The sequence below is a fragment of the Macrotis lagotis genome, chromosome 1, assembly GCF_037893015.1.
Source record: "Macrotis lagotis isolate mMagLag1 chromosome 1, bilby.v1.9.chrom.fasta, whole genome shotgun sequence".
Taxonomy (NCBI): Eukaryota; Metazoa; Chordata; class Mammalia; order Peramelemorphia; family Peramelidae; genus Macrotis; species Macrotis lagotis.
In genome coordinates, this window is record NC_133658.1 from 545,514,378 (window position 1) to 545,535,333 (window position 20,956).

General features: G+C 32.8%; 1 protein-coding gene across 2 annotated transcripts in view; it reads left to right on the forward strand.

Annotated features, from left to right (window-relative positions):
- The window catches only part of TBC1D23 (TBC1 domain family member 23), a 62,986-nt gene that overhangs the window by 23,862 nt on the left and 18,168 nt on the right, over window positions 1-20,956 (forward strand). For both annotated transcript variants that reach the window (XM_074214321.1, XM_074214322.1), the window contains exons 2-11: window positions 2,759-2,870; window positions 3,394-3,499; window positions 4,944-5,148; window positions 7,646-7,769; window positions 9,822-9,946; window positions 10,038-10,084; window positions 11,283-11,386; window positions 13,257-13,379; window positions 14,429-14,521; window positions 15,201-15,371. In XM_074214321.1, coding sequence (XP_074070422.1) covers window positions 2,759-2,870; window positions 3,394-3,499; window positions 4,944-5,148; window positions 7,646-7,769; window positions 9,822-9,946; window positions 10,038-10,084; window positions 11,283-11,386; window positions 13,257-13,379; window positions 14,429-14,521; window positions 15,201-15,371 — 1,210 coding nt within the window. The remainder of the gene's footprint in view (window positions 1-2,758; window positions 2,871-3,393; window positions 3,500-4,943; window positions 5,149-7,645; window positions 7,770-9,821; window positions 9,947-10,037; window positions 10,085-11,282; window positions 11,387-13,256; window positions 13,380-14,428; window positions 14,522-15,200; window positions 15,372-20,956) is intronic.

The window sequence follows — 20,956 nt, forward strand, 5'->3', positions numbered from 1 at the left end:
TCAGTCAGCACTATACCATCCATATGTGGAACCATTGATTATAGCAAATGGAGAAGTTTTGAGTACTGTGGATAAGTTCATTTTCCTTGGCAGTGTCCTTTCCAGGGAGGTACACATTGACAATAAGGTTGAGACTCACATTGCCAGAGCTAGCTCAGTATTTGGGAGGCTCCAGAAGAAAGTGTGGGAGAGAAGTATTAGACTGATGACCAAACTGAGGGTCTATAGAGCTGTTGTGCTGACCTCATTGCTGTATGTCTGTGAAACTTGGACAGTCTACCAGTATCATGTCAGGAAACAGAATCATTTCCATTTAAATTATTTTAGGAAGATTCTGAAGATCACCTGGCAGGAGAAGATGCCAGACACTGAGGTTCTTTCTTGAGCTAAACTACTTTCCATCCCAACATTACTACAAAGAAGGATGAAGACTGAGCAATTGACATTAGCTCAGCAGAGATAGAGATTGAAGATGTGGGAGTGAATGTGATTTATTTTTTATTTTTTTTAGTTTTTGCAAGGCAATGGGGTTAAGTGGCTTGCCCAAGGCCACACAGCTAGGTAATTATTAAGTGTCTGAGGCCGGATTTGAACTAAAGTACTCCTGACTCCAGGGCCGGTGCTCTATCCACTGTGCCACCTAGCCGTCCCCGTGAATATGATTGTTAAGGGAAGCAGGGACACATACATAAAGAGAAGAAAACTGCAGACAGAATCTTTGGGATCTGTTTTAGAGACTCCAGAGTAGGAGAGTAGATTAAAGAGATTGAGAATATCAGGGAAATGTGATATCAAAAAATAAGAAGGGATGGTATCTAGAAGAAGAAGAATTAAATATCAATATTATTAAATGCTGTAGAGAGGTCAAAAAAGATGAAAATAATCATTTGAGTTAGGAAAAAAGAAGGTAATTGGTAAGCTTTGAGAAAAGCAAGTTCATTAGAATCATGGAGAAACAAAACATTGCAAAGAGCTATTCTTAGTCCTAAATGAAGAGGTTACTAGGCATTGAAGAAACCTAATTAGTATGTGATGAAGAATTTGAGATATTGAGATTTAAAAGAGGTGTTACCAGGGAATGGAAGGAAAAAGGCCAGTAAATGGGCAGTAAACACTTTGAGAGTGTTTGTAGGAACATGAGAAGGAATCAGTTAAAAGGGGGTGCTTAGAGACTTCTTGAGCCTAGTGAGATGATTTCCTTGAATAATGTCCTGGCTGAGGAAATAGAACATAGGGCACAGGTAGATTTTTTTTTAGTCTTAGAAAGAAATAGAAGGTATTATCTTTATTCTTAAGAAAAAAGGAAACAAGAATGAAGTGAAAAGATATCAAGGAGGTAAGCTGAGAAAATTCTTGTCAAACAGACAATCTCCATTGTTTTTGTATAGTAAAAGGCAAGATCATCTGTGTGGCATAGAATTGGGCATCTTAGGAAGAGGGTAGTAAGATTTTGTAGTAATAACTAGAAAATGAGATGAGGAGTCAATAAATGTAGAGAAAACTTGCCATGTAGCACTGAGGACCTTCCAAAGGTTTTCTAATAATAAATTCATATAATTTAAAATAGATTCAATTTTATGATTTTCTTCGGTGCTCAGCATCCTAGGAAACTGCAGGAATGGAGGAAATAAGTAATAGAGGTTATCTAGAATTGAAGATTAGTGGTGAGGATGGGGAGGAGCACTGTTCTATCATGGTTTCTATTAAAGTGAAATGAAGGATGTATACTGTATTCTGGGTCCACCAAGGGTCAATCCTGACTTAAATTGTTTTTCTTTAGATGTGTATCCTTGATCATACTCTTAACATGTACAGCTCTTTAGCAACTATAAGCAAAAATTGACTTCCTTCAAGTTTTTCGTTAATGACATTTTTTTCTCCTTTTTTTCCCTCTTCTATTCCCATTTTAGGAATGACAAGTATATCTGTGCTCCATAAACTAGGTGTCTGATTTCTTATTCATTTAAAATTGCCTAGTTGGTGTGGCTAGGTGGCGCAGTGGATAGAGTACTGGCCCTGGAATCAGGAGTACCTGAGTTCAAATATGGCCTCAGACACTTAATAATTACCTAGCTTTGTGGTCTTGGGCAAGCCACTTAGCCCCATTTGCCTTGCAAAAACCTAAAAAAAAAAAAAATTGCCTAGTAGTTGCTGACTTATTCTGTCTTGAATGCTGAATCAACTTAATATTGTACTAACTTAAAAGTTGATTTATTAGGATTTTGTGCAATATAACATTGATCATTTAACAGTCCCTCCTCAAAGAGGTTAATATACTGGGAAATCATTCGATATCTACAGAAAGTCTGTAATAAGATAGGAACAAGTTAGCATTGTTTTATTGGTAAGAATAAGAATAAGAAAATTATATTTTCAACATCATAAAGGACATTAGCAATGATACTGGTTTCCTGATCCCAAGGGGAATACTCCATTCTTTAATTGGCTTGAAAGAGTATGTACAAAATATGTTACTCAGTGGTGAATTTATTTTTATTGATTTAGAATCTAAACTGTTGAAGTTTTAAGAATTATGTTCTGTAAAACTTGAACTATTTAGAACCATTAGATTAATGTTTTAGATAACTGATTTTCCTGGGTAGCTGACACTTTATCCTTTTAAACAGCCAAACTCCTCAGTAATAACTTAGTAAGAAAAGTAGCCTTTAGCTGCCTATGAGTATTATTGTATACTGAATAGATAACATACTCTATGAAATTAAGTTTTTCCTTAATTGGAAATTTTTTTTTCCTCTAGGGAAAAAGATCTTGCAGAAGCTTTGGAAACCGGAGGTTGTGATCTTGAAACTTTGAGGAATATAATTCAAGGGAGACCACTGCCTGCTGATTTGAGGGCAAAAGTTTGGAAGGTAAGTTGGAATGAAAATATAATTTAAAAATTACTTTGCCTAAAGGATATTTCATTTTTATTACTGTGGATTTTATACTCATTTGAATGTTTGGTTTTTCATTTTTATGAGTGTCATAGTTACTTTCAAAGAATCATTTCTGAGAAATTTGTGGACAAAAGAAAAGTAACATGGAAATAGCTTTCCCAATGATTATTAATGCAGGTGGTAATAAAGGTCAGACTCTCAGGGACTGTTTTGGGGTTGATACCAATTCCAAGTAACAAGCATAATACAGAATCTATTCTTAAGTGATCTTTAGACATTAGCAGATAAAGGAATCAAACTCACATGGTATAATAATTCCTAAAGTATGATGAAAGTACTTATTATTTGGTAAAATATAAGTACCAATTGGGAAGTTTTGAAAATATGGATCTGTTTCTCTGGCATTCAGATTTTTCAATTTGAAAGTATAGTCTTATTTTCCAAGTAAAAGAAACAATATCTGAAACTGTTGGATTTTATTTTTTTTCTCTTCCAGATTGCATTAAATGTTGCAGGGAAAGGTGACAGTTTAGCATCTTGGGATGGTAATTTAGATCTGCCAGAACAGACTACAATTCACAAGGATTGCCGAGAGCTCATTGGTCAGTGTGAGAATTGTTTTCAAGCTGTCTATATAAAATCTTGAAATTATTAAAAAATATTGTTAGAGATCTGACCCTTAGGAGGTCTCTGGTTATAATTTGATATTGATTCAAAGTTGCAAATGACCCTTTTTTGAATTGAGATTGTAAGTGGAAAAAAAATTGCATTGAATTGCAGAAACTTCAATGAGTTTGGGAAAGAGGAAAACATGTAAGGTATTTGCCCTTAGTTCTTCATATTCCTATACCCACATTTTTATTATATCTTATATTCTCTCTTAAATTATTTTGATTATATATATATATAAAGTCTCCAATTTATAAATATGTTGTATATAATAAGACATTTTTTGGAACTAAGATTACTATATATGTTTCTATAGCAACAATATTATAATTGATTAGTTACCATCTCATAAAGGCTTATTTTTTACTTCAGTGTGGCTGGCAATAACTTCATTTTTACTTTGCCTATAAGATGATCAACTTGTTATTACTTCCTTTTGGGTGTCATCTTCTTTTTGTTCTTCCTCCCCTAATATTTCAGTTACTTCACACAGGAAGTAGACTGTTGTTAGCTTATATAGAAGTCTGACACTCTATAGATATTATGGTGTATTTGGGGAAAGGTATCATGTAGCTAGCAGGGTGCACAAATTTCTTCCTTAGCCATGATGGCATTATTTCTGGTGCAAGATAAGATTTGTGATCCTCTGTAGGCCTTAATTTCATCTTCTGTAAAATGAGTGGAGGGGGTTGATTCAGTGATTTCACATATCCTTTTCATTTGTAGATTCTTAGGCCCTCCTGTGTTTCTAAGAAAGATTCAAGATGTATTGTCTTCGATAATTTGATTAGCAAAGTGATACTATAGAATTGTTTTGATTTACATTTTTATTATTATTTAGAGAACTACTTTATTACTTGTTAGGTTGCATATCTTCTTTTCAGTACTTTTTATTTGTATTCTTTGTCCAGTCAACAATCTTTTTTTAATGGAAAAAATCTTTCAAATTTTATATAATCAAAATCACTTCACTTTTTAAAATATATCTCTTCTATCCCTTTTTCAGTTTAAGAATATTCCCCCTAGCAATAATTATATGGAGGACCTCCATCCATCTGTAATCTTTTTCATGATTTTGTCTGTTATAATTATACTGCTTATCCATTTGGAACTTATTATGGCATAAAATAATGGTCAAAACCTACTTTTTTACCTGAATTCATTTTTCCCAGCAGTTCTTATTGAATTAGGAATTTGCCCTGTATCTTTTGTTCTTTATTTTGTCAGACAGTGGGCTACTTTGTTGATATATACCTAGAAGTTTTGTTTATCCAGTCTGTTCTATTTACTTGATTTTCTTTTTTTAACTATTACTGAGTAGTTTCTATACCTTTGACTTTATAATGCTATCTTACTAATTATTTTGACATTTTCCAGATCAACTTTTAATACCAGAAGAAAAGACTGATGTATTACTCTTGAATATTGAATCTGTAATTACATTTTATTGTAAATCCCGGAATGTCAAATATAGCACATCTCTTGGCTGGATACATTTGCTTAAGCCCCTGGTGAATCTTCATCTTACTCGCAGCGATTTATACAACTGCTTTTATGCTATTATGAATAAGTACATTCCCAGGTAAAAATAATGTGTGCATTATTTTTTCTTAACTAAACAAAAAATTAATATTTACACTTAAATAAAAACCTTTTTTGCAAGCCTGAATTATTTCACAAATTTTTAAAAGATTAAAGTTTAAAACTCTAGTACTGCTTTGCCACAAACCTACATTTTCCCCTTTGAATGTTGTGAGATAAAACTGCAAGCCCTCAGGCTTTTAAAAGAATTTTTGGTCAAAAGTTTACAGACTGTTTACTTTTTTTCCTTAGGTTTTTTTTTTTTTTTTTTTTTTTTTGCTAGGCAAAGTGGCTTGCCCAAGGCCACACAGCTAGGTAATTATTAAGTGTCTGAGACAGGATTTGAACTCAGATATTCTTGACTCCAGGGCTGGTGCTCTTGCCACTGCACCACCTAGCTGCCCCAACTGTTTACTTTTTAATGATGAAATCATTAAATCAAAATGGACAGTTTTTTTCAAATGTAAATGCCATATTTATTTCACAGATGAGAATTTAAAATTCTTATGGGAGAAATGAAAATAATACTTATTGCACAAACTTCAAGTGCCTAAATATAAGCACAGTTGTTTGAAGATATTAGTACTGTCTCCCATTTCTGATCACTGTAGTCATCATTGTTTTTGCTTCCCTAAAAGGGAAAGACTAGGAACTTTCCAAATTGGAGCATTTCTTAAATTGTTTTTGGGAATCTTCATACTGTGGAAATTACTTTTAAATATTTCTATTTCTGAATGTTTTCTCATTATTTCTCATGGTAAAGTTCTGATATATGTACTTCACTAAATTTTTACATGGAAACTTTTTTAAAATTTGCTTTACAATTGACTTTTTAGAGTAATCTTCATGCCAAAGTACTATTTGTTTAAATATTGAAATGTGCTATACTTTGTTTATGAAAATACTTCTATTGACCTAGTCAATAGGATATGTGCTTTAAGTTATTTTACTAGTGATAGACATTTGTTGGTCCATCTGTATACACTTTGACTTTAGACCAGTAGCATTCATATATCAGACAGTTGGTTAGAATGACAGTTGTTCTCAAGTTATAAACAATGGGGTAAACTTGCTGTCTGAGATATTATTTTAGTAGCAATGCTAATCAGTTAAACTGACCACAGATGACATAATTTATAAGGATGATTTTTTAATGTGGCAAACTATTTATTTTACTGCATCGTGTTTGAGGATTTAATACTACTATGCATCTGTTGATTTTTTTTTCAGTTAATGAAGTGAGGCCATGTATTATAATGTGATAGATTATTTAAAATATAGTGATACTTTCTTTAATAAATCCTTAGAGGAGAATGTACCAATATTTGGTAAGGGTTTTTCTGGACACAGAAAAATTTTAGAAAAATTCCATTCTTCTGCTTTTGGATTGGTGACAGTAACTGAAATGGCTACTGTGTTAGTGATCTGGCACAGGGCCTGGCACATAGTAAATGCTTTAAAATACTTGATAAAATTCTTGACAGAATTATGGGTTTGTGAGTAGGTCCTATCCTATAGGAGGGAGGAATGAACCAGAAGAGTTTGAGTGCTATAGGCAGCCTAACTTGATGGGAGAAAATTTGGATGTAATCTATATCTATAACTATTAATGGAATTTCTGACAATAAATGAGACATTTAAGTGAATCCTCTTCAATAATAAAAGTATACTACTAAAGATACCTTGAATTTGTACTGCAATTTTTTTTTTACTTTAAGCAGTGCTTTTATATTTCTCATTTTATTTTCATAACCCTCTAATGTAGGGGTGACTAGTATTTCTATCATTTCATATCAGGGAGATTCCAGGATTCCTGACTTACAAGGGAACAAGATTATACTGGTTTTGATTTTAGCATATATCACTTATGATGTACTTTCTTTTTGGTTCGCCCTGATCTACACCTAAATAGTTTTGGCCAGTTTCAGAACTTCCCAGGCTCCAGTCCCATTTAGAAATCAGGAAGATAACAAGTAAAGCTAATAGTATATATACTATTCTGTGACCATTGGATCCTTAGATCTGTTGTGTCAGCCTTGAAGACTGAACACTTTCTTAACTGAATGGATAAGGATAATCTTAACTGCCTCTCTTTCTACTTGTGCTAGGGAACTGCCAAACCAGGGTCTTCCAGATTCTCCACTTTTCCTCTTTATTCCTTCAAGCTAATTTGAACACAATAGGTTCTAATACTTCATACTCGGGTTCCTCTAGATTAAAAGTTATTCAGACCCAGAGAAAATCCCTTTAACAGTGAATGACTAGATTTTCCTTGGTCTTGAAAATTGGCCCCAGAGTCAGAATTCAATCTAGAGTTTTTAGGGATATCATCACACTTGATATTGCTAGTTGGCCATGTTCATGTCTTAGAACTTTTCACTCCTTAGAATAATTTAGCTCCCTTGAGTTAGAAGGGGCAACAGGAAAGGATGTTTTAATACCTCATACAATATTAGTGCAATGCACTTATGAAAATTTTGTCTCTCTTGCTTTCCTAGGGATTGTTTCTTAAAGGGGAGACCTTTTCATCTCTTTCGATTACTTATCCAGTATCATGAACCTGAACTGTGTTCCTTTCTTGATACAAAGAAGATGACTCCAGACTCCTATGCACTCAACTGGGTAATAAAGTGAAAGTAGGGACACTTAATGAAAAATAGATTTATCTATAAATATATAATGCATTTTTTTTCAAGGAGGAAAAGAAGTATTAAATTACAGAATAGTACTCAGACTAAAGGATTGGAATTACTGGTATTCAGAAGTAATTTTTGTTGCTCGTCTCTTTTTTTTCCAGAATATTTTGGTATGAAATTTAACATACTTAATATTAGCGTATTTTTCATTTTTAAACTAGATTTATTTAAAAACTTTTCAATTTCTGAGTAATTGATGCCATGCATGAAAACATTTGAGGTCAGTATTTCATACATTAGGGAAACTGACTTCAGGGGCTTAAAGTAGTTAAGTACCTTTGCTTCTCTTTCGTTTCAGTCACTTTAATCATTTTTTTCAGAGATTTTGAATATAAGGTTTGTTTTTCTGAGTTAACTTTTAAAATGCCCAGTTAAGATTCTCAACTTAATTTTAAAGCTTCAGTCCCTTAAACTAAAATGATAGTTGGATATTGAAAGACTACTCAAAGGAAGTAAACCTTTTTTTCCTTGACAAAATCTCACCTAACTTTTCTTTAAAGACTTACATTTGTTAATATCTTTATATCAGTAAGAACTTAGTATTTATTAATATCCTGATCTTGAAGACTAGGTGATATCATGACATTTCTGTAATCCATATATGTGTACCTGTACAAAAATGTGTGCACATATACTTGAGATATCTCTTAAAATCTTATTCATGATGACCTCTCTTTATATTAGTCATACTGCAGTTTTATTTTTCTCATGTGTGCAGGGCAAGGTTAGCCCCAGAGTTGAGTGATGAAAATGCATCAGTATTTTTGATATTTCTGATGACTTTCTCTAATGCTTTATAAATTTTAATGACAAAATACATGTATAGCTATTAACTCGTATTAATCTTAGAAGTATTAAATTAAGTATCTCTTTGATTTTCCTCTTAACATTTTGCCATCTTATTTTAAAATGAAAACATTATAAATAAAAGAGAAATAACTTTTCTAAAGTTTATTTTTTAACTATTTGAGTATTTATCATAATAAGCCAAATGGAAGAAAGTAAAGCAGTAAAACTCTAGCAATTTTTCAGACTATTTCTACTTTTAAAACAAAAAAAGCAAATTGAACTTCTTGGATTGTTTTAATATACTATTAGGTTATTCCGTTTGCATAATGGATACTTTTTACCCAGAACTATAACTTTTGATAATATGGTAACAAAAAATTTCTATCCTTCTGGATAGTTTAGGAGCTCACTGATAGAGCACATGTTAGTGTGATAATGTGACAAAATAATGACAAAAGTTAGGGTTAAGGAGATAGGAAAATAGCAAAATTCTGCCAGTAATTTAATTCCCATTGTCCTCTGATACAAAAAGCTACCCCCAAGAAGAAATTGACAATACTTCTGTAATCTCTGTTGGTAAGAGTAGTTTTATTTGTTTTAATTGAATTTAATTTGGGGGGAGGAGGTGGTAGTGAGGCAATTGGGGTTAGGTGACTTATCAAGGGTCATACACAAGTAAATCGTATGTATATGAGGCCAGATTTGAATGCAGATCCTCCTGACTCCAGGGTTGGTGCTCTACTGTGCCATTTATCTGCCCCTTGTAATAGTACTTTTAAAAAGGAAAACTTCTAAAAAAGATTTAAGTACTCTTAGAAATGCAATATACTTTAATTTCTTTTAAATATTTAGAATTAAACAGAAGGAGGGAAGATGAACTTTTCATTAAACATTGAGAATTCTTAAGTAATCACTAAAGTGATTCCACTCAAAATACCTAAAAAACTATGTTGGTATATTTTTGTATTCCATTTAAATGTGATGAAAATTATAGAAAAATATTTACTGTGATTCATTATATAAAGTCTTTTTAAATGGATAAATATGTAAACATAAATAGTTGTGCTATTCATATGATTTACACTTTTTTTAGCATTTTGGTTTTTTAGAAACAATTTTTAAGTTTCTACTTATTTCTAATACTTTGCTTCTCTTTGATATTTCTTCTTGCTATATTTTCTGGTTACAGCTTGGAAGTCTTTTTGCATGTTTCTGTTCCATTGAAGTCACTCAGGCAATATGGGATGGATACCTACAGCAAGCAGATCCATTTTTTATTTATTTTTTAATGTTAATAATCCTTGTCAATACAAAGTGAGTATAAAATCGGCTATATTTTTTATTTTCATTTTCTCTGATCATCCTTTGCTTAGCTTTGACTGTATTTTCCTTTTCTCTGTCACAGAGATGTTATTTTAGCACAAGAATCTGACAGTAAAGAAGAAATTATTCGTAAGTATCATTTTATATAGGAAAAAATGCCAACCATTTCATTTCCTTAATTTTCTTACCTTTTATCATTAGATATTTGGACTAGGATGATATCTGAGCATTCTTCCAGTACTAGCATTCATTGATTCCATGAACGGAATCCTGAATTAACTAGTTTTTTAAAAAAGCCATCCCATATTGTAAACTGATCCATTATTCTGGAGAATGGTTTGAAGTTGTGTCCTGAGAGCTGAAAATTGCATATCCTTTAACCCAGCACTACCACTACTAGGTTTGTATTCCAAAGAGATCAAAGAAAAAAGAAAAGGACATATATGTACAGAAATATTTATAGCAGGTTTCTCTGTGTGTGTGTGTGTGTGTGTGTGGAGGCAAAGAGCTGAAAATTGAAGACAAACCCATCACTTTGGGAATAGCAGAACAAGTTTTGGTATATGATTGAGATGCAGTTGTCCTATGAGAAATGCTGAGCAAGTTAGTTTTAGAAAAAACCTGGGAAGACTTGTATGAACTGATGCAAAATGAAATAAGCAGAACCAGGAGAACATTGTACACAAGATCAACAATATTGTTTGATCAATTGTGAATGATTGGTTATTCTCAGCAATGCAATGATCCAAGATGATTCCAAGGTACTTGATTGAGTCTGAGTATAAATCAAGGCATCCTTTTTGTACTTTATGTTTCTTGGGGTTATTTTTGTCTATTTTCTTTCGCAAATGTGGAAATTTATTTTGCATGACTGTACATATATAATCTATAGCAAATTGCTTGCCTTCTCAAAGAGGGGACAGGGGAAGGAAAGGAGAGGACAGGAGAGAATTTAAAACTCATAATTTTTTTAAAATGAATGTTAAAAAATGTTTTTACTTGTAATTGAGAAGAAAAAGAAAAAACTTGCCCTACAAATCATAGAAGGTATGATAGTTGAAGACTAATAGACCCAAGTAACTAAGGCATCATTATTAAATAACCAAAGATTACTTTCTTAATTATGAGTATCAGTTCTCCATGCCTCCCAAACAGGCAGTTAATTGAAAAAGTAATTCATATAATTATTATTGATGTTGTCTTTACAATATTAAATATTGTAAACTCCCTAAAACATAACTACTTCAAGAGAACTTGCATCAATCAAAGGTTTATTCTTTAATGCATAGTTTTGAAATGTTTTATTCTTGGTTTTCATATATTTTAGAGTTCTTGGAAAATACTCCATCAAGTTTGAATATAGAAGATATTGAAGATCTATTTTCTCTGGCACAATATTATTACAGTAAAACTCCAGCTTCATTTAGAAAGGTATTAAGCAAGAGGTTAATGAATACATACTACATTCCATTGTGCAAATTGCTTCATTGTCTTTTATCTACTTTAGTTCTCATAATGCCTCCAGATTTTTTTTTTGCTTTGCTTAGAGTTGTGTGTGTCTGTGGATCTGTGTTAGGATCTGTATTTGTTTCCTTGTTTCTATGTGTCTCTATTTCTGAGTGGATGGAAGAGTAAAGAAAAAGGTAGAACTTAATTAGGGTTTAAAATTGTATGTGAAATAAGAGTTTATATAATCCTGAGGCAGCATATTAAAAGTAGCAAATATGCTATAAATCTGAAGTTAAAATACCAAAAAAAAAAAATAGCTGATAATAGTGAGGGAGTAGAGGGCAGAAACTGCACTCACTTTAGCTGATAAACAAATAGTCCAGCCTCTCTCAGGAGCCCTTAAAAGAAGGTCTTTCTTCAGTGACTTAGAACAGTAGTATTAGATTCATTGAAAGGGAGCCCTGACAAGGCATGAGCAATGTCTGTGTGGTTTTACTGTTTTGTTTTTTTATTTTATTAAACATTTTTCAATTATATCTTAATCTGGTTCTGGTGAGTGCTGCAAATTTGATACCTCTGTGATAGAACAAAGCACAATAACTGACATTCATAATGATGGCCTAGAGTTCTCAAGAAATGGTTATGGTCAGCTTTAAGAAAGCAGAGAAATATGTAGTATATTTTAGCAATATAGTAAGTTATGCTTCAGCAGTCTAACCCAAAAGGTTACAATTAGGTGTAATTTCCTTGAGAGGGAAAATATATTCATATTTATTTTCTAAAAGCTGTGAGATATCAGTAGTTACTTTTTATTTGAAGAATATGTTTTTTAATATTTTAATGGCAACTGTGAAATAGCAATTTTATCACCTAAAATATTAAAATAATTGATATAAAAGTACATTTTTTGTGGTTTAAAAGGATACATATCTTTAATCTGAAACAACAAACTTATTATAAAATACCTCATTTCCTTAAGTATGCCCAGTGAGTATTTTGGGATATGTTATCCATTTTGGAAGTTCACCTTCCTTTTCTCTCCACAACCTAATGTCACCTTCCACTCTTTAGAATAGTTCATTAAATACTTTAGATCAAGGGGACTTTTTATGTATTATGGATCCCTTTGACAGTTTGGAGAAACCTATGTACCCATTCTTAGAATGGTATATTTAAGTGAATAAAATAAAATACATAGGATCACAAAGGAAACTAGTAATATTGAAATGAAATTAAAAAACAAGTTATCAGACCCAAAGGCAAGAAGCTCTACTTTAGATTAATGTCATATTTATTAGTTAGAACAGAGTATCATTATATAAGTTATTTTATACAACTAATGTATACTTTTTGGTTTTATAAAACTGATGAGGAATATAAAGCATTCATTTCACTTTTATTTTTGGTGATAGTATAAGTAAAAATTAAGTGGTTTTAAGTTTTATTTATTTTAAAGAATTTTGAATTCTAACCTGTTTGAAGGGATATAGTGTTTTAGTTTTTCTTCATGAAGAACATATGAGAAAAGAGGTATGTAACACTATCTCTATATCTCTTTTGGATTGTGAAGTATTTCTAAGCAGAAAAGCTTTTAATAGGCAAACCAGTTATACTCTATGTCTTACATTTTCAGTGGTGAGCAGTTGTGAGTTATTATTTTTGTTTATTTTTTATACTAAAGACTAAAAAAAAGTCTGTGCACTAAGGATACATAGATTGAATTTTTAAAAACATACTATATGTAATATAGCAAACCTTGATTTTGGTTTATTCAGAAATCTCTAGGAAAGAAACAAAGCTCTGACTTTGATTTTTCTTTCTAATTAAAAAATACTTCTCTTTTACCAATCAGGACAATCATAGTTTATTTGGCAGTCCTTTGCTGGGAATTAAGGATGACGACACAGATCTGAGTCAGGCTCTCTGTCTGGCCATTTCAGTATCAGAGATTCTTCAAGCAAATCAACAGCAAGGGGTCAGTAAATAAAAGAAATAAAATTCCCTCCCCCGAAAAATGACCCTTTAAATATAAGAAATTTTGGCCAGTTTTCTTCAGAAGTTTAATGTTGGAGATCAAAGATTAAAGTTGATACTTAGTGCTAATTTGTGATCTAGGTTGAATAATTTTATACTGTAATTTAAGACCATAAAGCGGTAAGAAGGAAAAATTGGAAGAAAAACAATCTATTGTTCTTAACTTGTTGTTAATCAGTGTGAAAACCCCGAAAGCAGCCTTTGTCAGTCATGTTTTTCAAAAAAAGCACTGTCTTGCCATTTTGGAAGCTCTTTCAGGAAATCAGGAAAAAAATCTGTTGGGGAGGGGAATGAAAAACTGCTATGCTATGATGTTCTTTCCCCCAAAAGATTTTAGGATCATAGGTTTAGGGTTGGAAGGGACCTTAGAGACCATCTAGTCCAACCCCCTCATTTTACAGATGAGGAAACTAAGACCCAGAAAGGTCAAGTGACTTGTCCAAGGTTACACAGGTAGTAAATGGCAGAGCCAAGATTCGTCCCCTGGTCCTCTGACTCCAAATCCAGCTCTCATTCCACTGCACCACGCTGCTTCTTAATACCACGACTGGTAGTTTGGGATTAAAGTGAGTACCAGTATCTGATTTTTCTCTTATAAGAAATAAAAAATTTTAGTCCAAATTAAATAATTCATTACATGAACTTCATTTAAGATGGTCAATTCAGGAGATTTTATTTCCACATTTGGGAAATAAGTTTATTTTCTGTTTAATGCCTAGTATGCTATAGGCAATTACTGCCTTTAAAACTTTAAAATTATAAAAAAAAATTCATTTTAAGACATTTTCTGGAATAAGAATTATTTGAAGTATTGAGTATTTCCTTGGTTGAATCTATTGTATTCATAATACTCAATTCAGTTTTTTATTAGCACATCATATCTGTCCATCTTGCTTTGATCAGTTGCAATTGTTCACTGAATATGAGGCTTTCACAATGAATTTTTTAATTTTAAGAATTCTAATATTTCAGATCTTGTTTTCCTCATAGGAAGGAGTTCGATTCTTTGTGGTGGATTGCAGGCCTGCGGAACAGTACAATGCTGGGCATTTATCAACAGCTTTTCACTTAGATTCAGATTTGGTTAGTATAAGCTCTGATTAAAATAAGCAAAGTAAGGAACAATACTGTTTTTTCCCTTATTGTCCATAAGTAAGGAATGTGATATTATTGTTAGAGATCAAGTAATCTCATAATTATTACTTTAAAATTCTTGCTGCATTTCTAGAAATACAGCATAAATTCTGTCATTAATTACTAACAAATTATTTCAACTAAAAAAGAATTACATATTCTTAGGGGAAAGTTCATTTACATGATTAAGAAATACTGAAAATGTTAGTTTTAAACTATAGCTAAATATGAGTACTCATTTCAAATAGTCACTGAAAAAATTTAATTACATTTTGGTCTTGGTTAATCATGAGCTTACATTTAGAAAGTACAAATAGGATACTTTTTTTTTTAGTAGGACTATCTTTGGCTATCATAGTCAACTCTGAATTTTCTAAAGAAATGTTTTGCTTTTGTTATGTAGTAGCTATTATACCTGCCTTTACATGTTCGTATATTCTTTCATAAGCTGCCATTCATCCTCATATCTTTTAGTGACATTGATCAGGACTAATCAGGAGAGGGTTACTTCTTTGTTTTTCCTGCTGGCTTTTTAAATTCTAACATTCTGTGGTAATAAAATCTAAATTTTTTTAAAAGAAGTATGAAAAATCACCTTGACTGAATCTTAATTTTTTCCTCCTTGCAGATGCTTCAAAATCCATCAGAATTTGCACAGTCAGTAAAATATTTACTAGAGGCCCAGAAGCAGTCTATCGAGTCTGGTTCAGTTGCAGGAGGGGAGCACCTCTGTTTCATGGGAAGTGGCAGAGAAGAAGAAGACATGTATATGAACATGGTCCTAGCACACTTTTTACAGGTATGTTAGAGTAAATGACTGTAGCTGAGCAATTATTTTCTCTTGACCATTGATTTAAAGTAGTTACCATTGTTTAAAAAAAAAAAAAGCAAGTGACAAAGAATTGGAAATCAAGTAAATGTCCTTCAGTTGGGGAATGGCTTAGCAAACTGTGTTCTATTAGAAACCAGGAGGGATGGGAATTCAGAGAAGCCTGGAGGGATTTGCATGAACTGATGGTGAGTGAGGTGAGCAGAACCAGAAAAACACTGTACACTCTAACAGCAGCATGGGGGTGATGATCAACTTTGATGGACTTGCTCATTCCATCAGTGAAACAGGGACAATTTGGGGCTGTCTGCAATGGAGAATACCATCTTTATCTAGAGAAAGAACTCTGGAGTTTGAACAAAGACTAAGGACTATTAACTTTAATTTAGAAAAAAACAACAACCTGATATCTTATTGTCTGATCTTGCTACCTCTTATACTTTATGTTTCTTCCTTAAGGATATGATTTCTCTCTCATCACATTCAATTTAGATCAATATATACCATGGAAACAATGTAAAGATTGGCAAATTGCCTTCTGTGGGGGGAGGGAATTAATCTTTAAAAATAGAAAGCAGGCCTGTTAGGCAGTTTCTGATTATGGATAAAAGAAGCGTGGAATATTTCCATTGTAGTATTGTCATCATGAAATTGGTTATATTCTTTTGATATTTGACACTTTATATTTCAGTATCGTCATAGGCCTCTTTTTTTATTGTAAGAGCAAAATGAGAAGGTTGGACCAGATAATCTCTAAGGTCTCTTTCATTTCCAAATCTGGCAGTTAATTGTGCTTCCTTGGTAGTAGGCTACTCTTGTTTTTACTTTTTTACTAAACTTCACAGTTTAATCCTGTGTCCATGGAGTTGAACATTCATTTGAACCCATTCAACATAGGTTGAATTTAATTAAATGACCTATAAATTTTGTGACATGGTTTGTGCTTCTCTCTGTATTTCCACAAAATTGTCCTTTTTTTTAACCTAGAAAAATTGAATTCATAAGTACCTATAGGTCAATAAACTTTTATGGCCTTACAGTAAGTATTATTAAATACCTTTAGGCACTGCGCTAAACTGGGGATACAGGAAGAGGCAAGTGTCACTTTCTGCCTACAAGAAGTTTACAATCTAATTCAGGAGACAAAAGGAAAATATCTAGATAAAGTAAACCACAACCTGGATAAACAGGAAATAATTAACAGCAAAATTTGAAGGGTTTGAGGAAGGCTTCCAGTAAAAGTTGGGATTTGGGGGATTTTAGATGAAATTTATTTTTTTATTTAGATTTTTTTTTTCAAGGCAATGGGTTTAAGTGGCTTGCCCAAGGCCACATGACTAGGTAATTATTAAGTGTCTGAGGCCAGATTTGAACTCAGGTACTCCTGACTCCAAGGCCAGTGCTCTATCCACTGCGTCACCTAGCCACCCTGATTTTAGATGAAATTTAAAGGAAACCAGGGAAGTCAATAGGTGGAGTTAATGCTGGATGGCTATTCAGAATTGAGGACAACCAGAGAAAATTGTTAGAAGCAAGAGATGGAAAGTCTCCTTGAAACAGCCAGGAGACCAAGTATCAACTAGATTGAAGATTATGTAGTGGGGAATAAGGTGTAGAGAGACTGGAAAGGTAGGAGTGGGGTGGGTAATGAAGGACTTGAATGCCAAACAGCATTTTGTATTTTATCCTGGTGGTAAATAAGGACCTTTTGAAGTTCACTGGGTGAAGGAGTGGTAGATGGGTATGTGACATGATGAGACCTACAGGTTAAGAAAATCACTTTAAGGGGTTGAATGAAGGCAGACCCCTTAGAAACAATTACAGTAAGTAAAGTGATCAGAGGAAAGAAGGTGGGTGGGTGCCTGTGTGTGTGTGTGTGTGTGTGTGTGTGTGTGTGCGTGTGTGTGTGTACATATAACGCATGTAATATTGCAGAAATCCATATATGTTTGCATTTACATCAATACACATCTGTATATATGCATACTTAAATACATATATTGGCAACAACTTGGATATGGTGAGTGAAAGATAATGAGGAGTACAGGATGACTTTTATTTTGTGAGACTGAAGGACTGGGAGAATGGTGTTGCCTATGCAATAATAGGGAAAGTATGGGATTGGGGAAGTAGAGAGGAGTGGTTCTTTAAGGAGGAAAAAATAAAGAGTTTTGTGTTGAGTTTGAGATATCTACTGGGTAATCAGTTTGAGATGTCTGGAATGTGAGATTAGAGATAAGCAGAGAATTGGGGGCAGTTGCATAAATCTGAGAATCATCAGGATAAATACTGTATACCTATGAGACTCTAAGCTCAAGTGGTTAGGAAGATGTAGTGCCTAGAAGAGAATAATGAAGTTGTTAGAGTTAAAACAACTTCTGTTTTGGACATAATGAATACGAGATGCTGTTAGGATAATTTGGTGGCATTATGTAGCAGGTAGGTAGAAAAAAGGGACCAGAATTCAAAGACAGAACACACTATAGATGGATTTTTAAAGTGTCATTGAAATCATGATAGTGTGAGAGAGCCAAGGGAAAGAGTGTATATAGATAAGAGGAAAAAGGCCAAGGACTCCAGAAAAAAAGAGTGGAAAGAATATGAATAAGACCATGGAGCATTTAGACAGGTAGGAGGACAACCAGGAGAAAATAGAACAGAGAGAGAAGAGTTAAATAATATCTTAAACTTCACAATTGTCAAAAGAGGTGAAAACATAGAAAACAATTGGAATTGGTAGTGGGAATGTATAGATAGGAAACACACACACACACACACACACACACACACAAATCTGGATGAACTCAATACCTATAGGAAACCCCATTTCATTTGTGCTCTGTGGAGGATATACTGGCTGATAGTTGCAAAAATCCCTTTGCATGCATATATGTGTGCACAGGTGCATTTTTTGTTGTTCAGTTCTTTCAGTTGTGTCTGCCTCTTCATGATCCCATTTAGGTTTGTTTTCTTTTTTTATTGATAGTTTATTTTTCCAAATACATGTTATGAAAGTTTTTCAACATTCATCCATATTTCTATGCTTATGTATATTTTTAATTACAAAATTTCCTTCCACCTTCTCTTCACACACCCTCCCCTAAGCGGTGAACAGTCAGGTTAATATTGTACATACATATGTGTGTTAAATAGGTTTACAGATTAGTCATTTTCTGTATGAAGAATTAGGATTAAGAGAAAGAAATATATAGATATTTTTTTAAAAAGTGAATGTAGTGTTCATCAAATTCTGAAGGAATTTAGGTTTTTCTTAGCAAATGTGCTGAAGTGGTTTGCCATGTCCTTCTCCAGCTCATTTTATAAATGAGGAAACTGAGGCAAACACAGTTAAGTGGTTTGCCCAGGATCACATAGCTAAACTAGTAAGTATCTAAGGCCAGATTTGAATTCAGGAAGATGAGTCTGTGCGATCTAGCCTACATGTGTGTATCTGTGTCTGTATCTGTGTTTGTGTGTCTTTCTATGTATTTTACCTCCGTGATAGTTGCAAACCCGTGTGTGTGTGTGTGTGTGTGTGTGTGTGTGTGTGTGTGTGTCTATATATGCTTGATATCACGTTCATTGTAATCAAAAATTCAAGTTACTCCTTGGGCTTCCTCAATGAGGTCCATTATCATTTAAAAGATATTGGACTAACAACATTACAGAGAAAAATTGATGGATAAGTAATTCTATTGTTCAGACTGACATGCATTTTGAAAACTAATCCATTGAATTTATTCTATCATTTGAATAGTCACTGCAGATTAACAATAAGTTTGGTTCATAATTGAATAAGAGTAAATAAATTGCATTTGGGAAATCCTACAGTATTTTCAATGATTCCTGACCTTCAGATTCCCTTTTAATCAACATAATCCTATAAATGATTTAATATACCATGGTCTAGAATGTGCAACACCATGATCTCCTAATAGTCAAAATTTTTGATACCCCAAAAGACAATGGAGAGGTGCTTGAGATGGGGGTGGGGTGGGGAGATGGACCAGTAGACTGCAACATATATCAGTCATTTGCATATGAAGGGCAAAAAGATATCCAGGAAATATAAGATGATAAAATGTTAAAGGTATGGACTAGATCATCTTACCATTGAAGAAATACTATTAACAGCACTAGATGCACAGACTCTTTAATAAGCACAAGTGTAAATTACTTAATTCACTTAATAGATAACTTGCATTTAACAGAATTGCAAAAATATAAAAAATAATTAAATCCAGTGATGGCAGGATGATATCCTTAATATATTTCTATTAGGACTGTACTCTAGTACAAACATTTTGGAGAACCATATTCAGTTAAAATCACAAAACTGATTTTGCCTTTCAACACATTTGTTCAGTTCTTAGTCTTCAAAATCATCATAAATAAGGGGAAAAGATACAAAGTCTCACCAAAATTCTTATAGCTGTACTATTTATAATAGCGAAGATTTGAAAATTACATATATGCTCAGTATAAGAGAATGTCTGAACCAGTTAATGATATATTAGTGATATAATATTAATATAACAACTCTATATTATCCTAGAAAATGACTATGAAACACACAGTGAAATAAAGGAGGCATCTGTATTTAAGGTGAATATCAAGCAAAATCAATGGAATGTTAATTGTATCCACACTGGATATAGTTAGGTTAAAAAAAAAAAAGGTCAAAGAGGTAGAACCCCAGACAGGCCTAGAGACCAACAGAATAAAAGTATTTTCTTTGCTTGTTTGTTAATTTTGTTTTACTTTCTTTTTAAAGTGGAGAAGTTTGGAATGAATTTTTACTCTTTGGTTCAGCTATTTGTTTGGTTATACAGACAATCATGTTTGTAATTTTTTTAAAAAAAAAACAGTTAAAAGGCTTCCAGGTTGCAGGTATATCCTCTCTGGACAGTATGGCTGGGGACATAGAAGAACATTACAGAATGTGACTCATGAATGTATGGTTCTGGAGAGGGGAAATAGATCCATTGCTGAGGTATCCGATTATTAAGTGTAAAACTAATTGGAGGCCAAAATCAGAAAATGACTGAAACATTGTACTGAAAAGGTTAGATGAGAGTTCTTACTTTGAAGAAAAACCTTTTTAAATGGAGCTCAAGATACACATAGTGATGAAGAGGAAGATCTCTAGCTGTCTTCCTTATATTTATTTTCCTTTCCAGGACTCATTTGACTCCTATTCAAACTTGGGGAGATTAAATAATTTTGTATTATTTGAACTCCTATTATAACCTTGTAAAGGTTTTTGAAAAACACTGTGAAGAAGGATTTCATTTTGGTTGTTTCTGTTCTCCCTTTGGTTCTGTGTATTTGGTTCTGTATATTTTAAATTATAGCCTTTGTATTGAACTGTTTAGCCATTTGGAAGTTAACAATTTTCAGTCAGGGGGGAATGCAAAACAAACCCAAAAGACAGATTTCCAGGCCTTTGTGTAAAAGACTTGAATATCAAGAAGAAAACTGCCAGAGTTTGATTAATATATAGCCTTATGGATCTTGTTTTGGGATTCTTTTTTAAAAGGATAAAACAAATATGC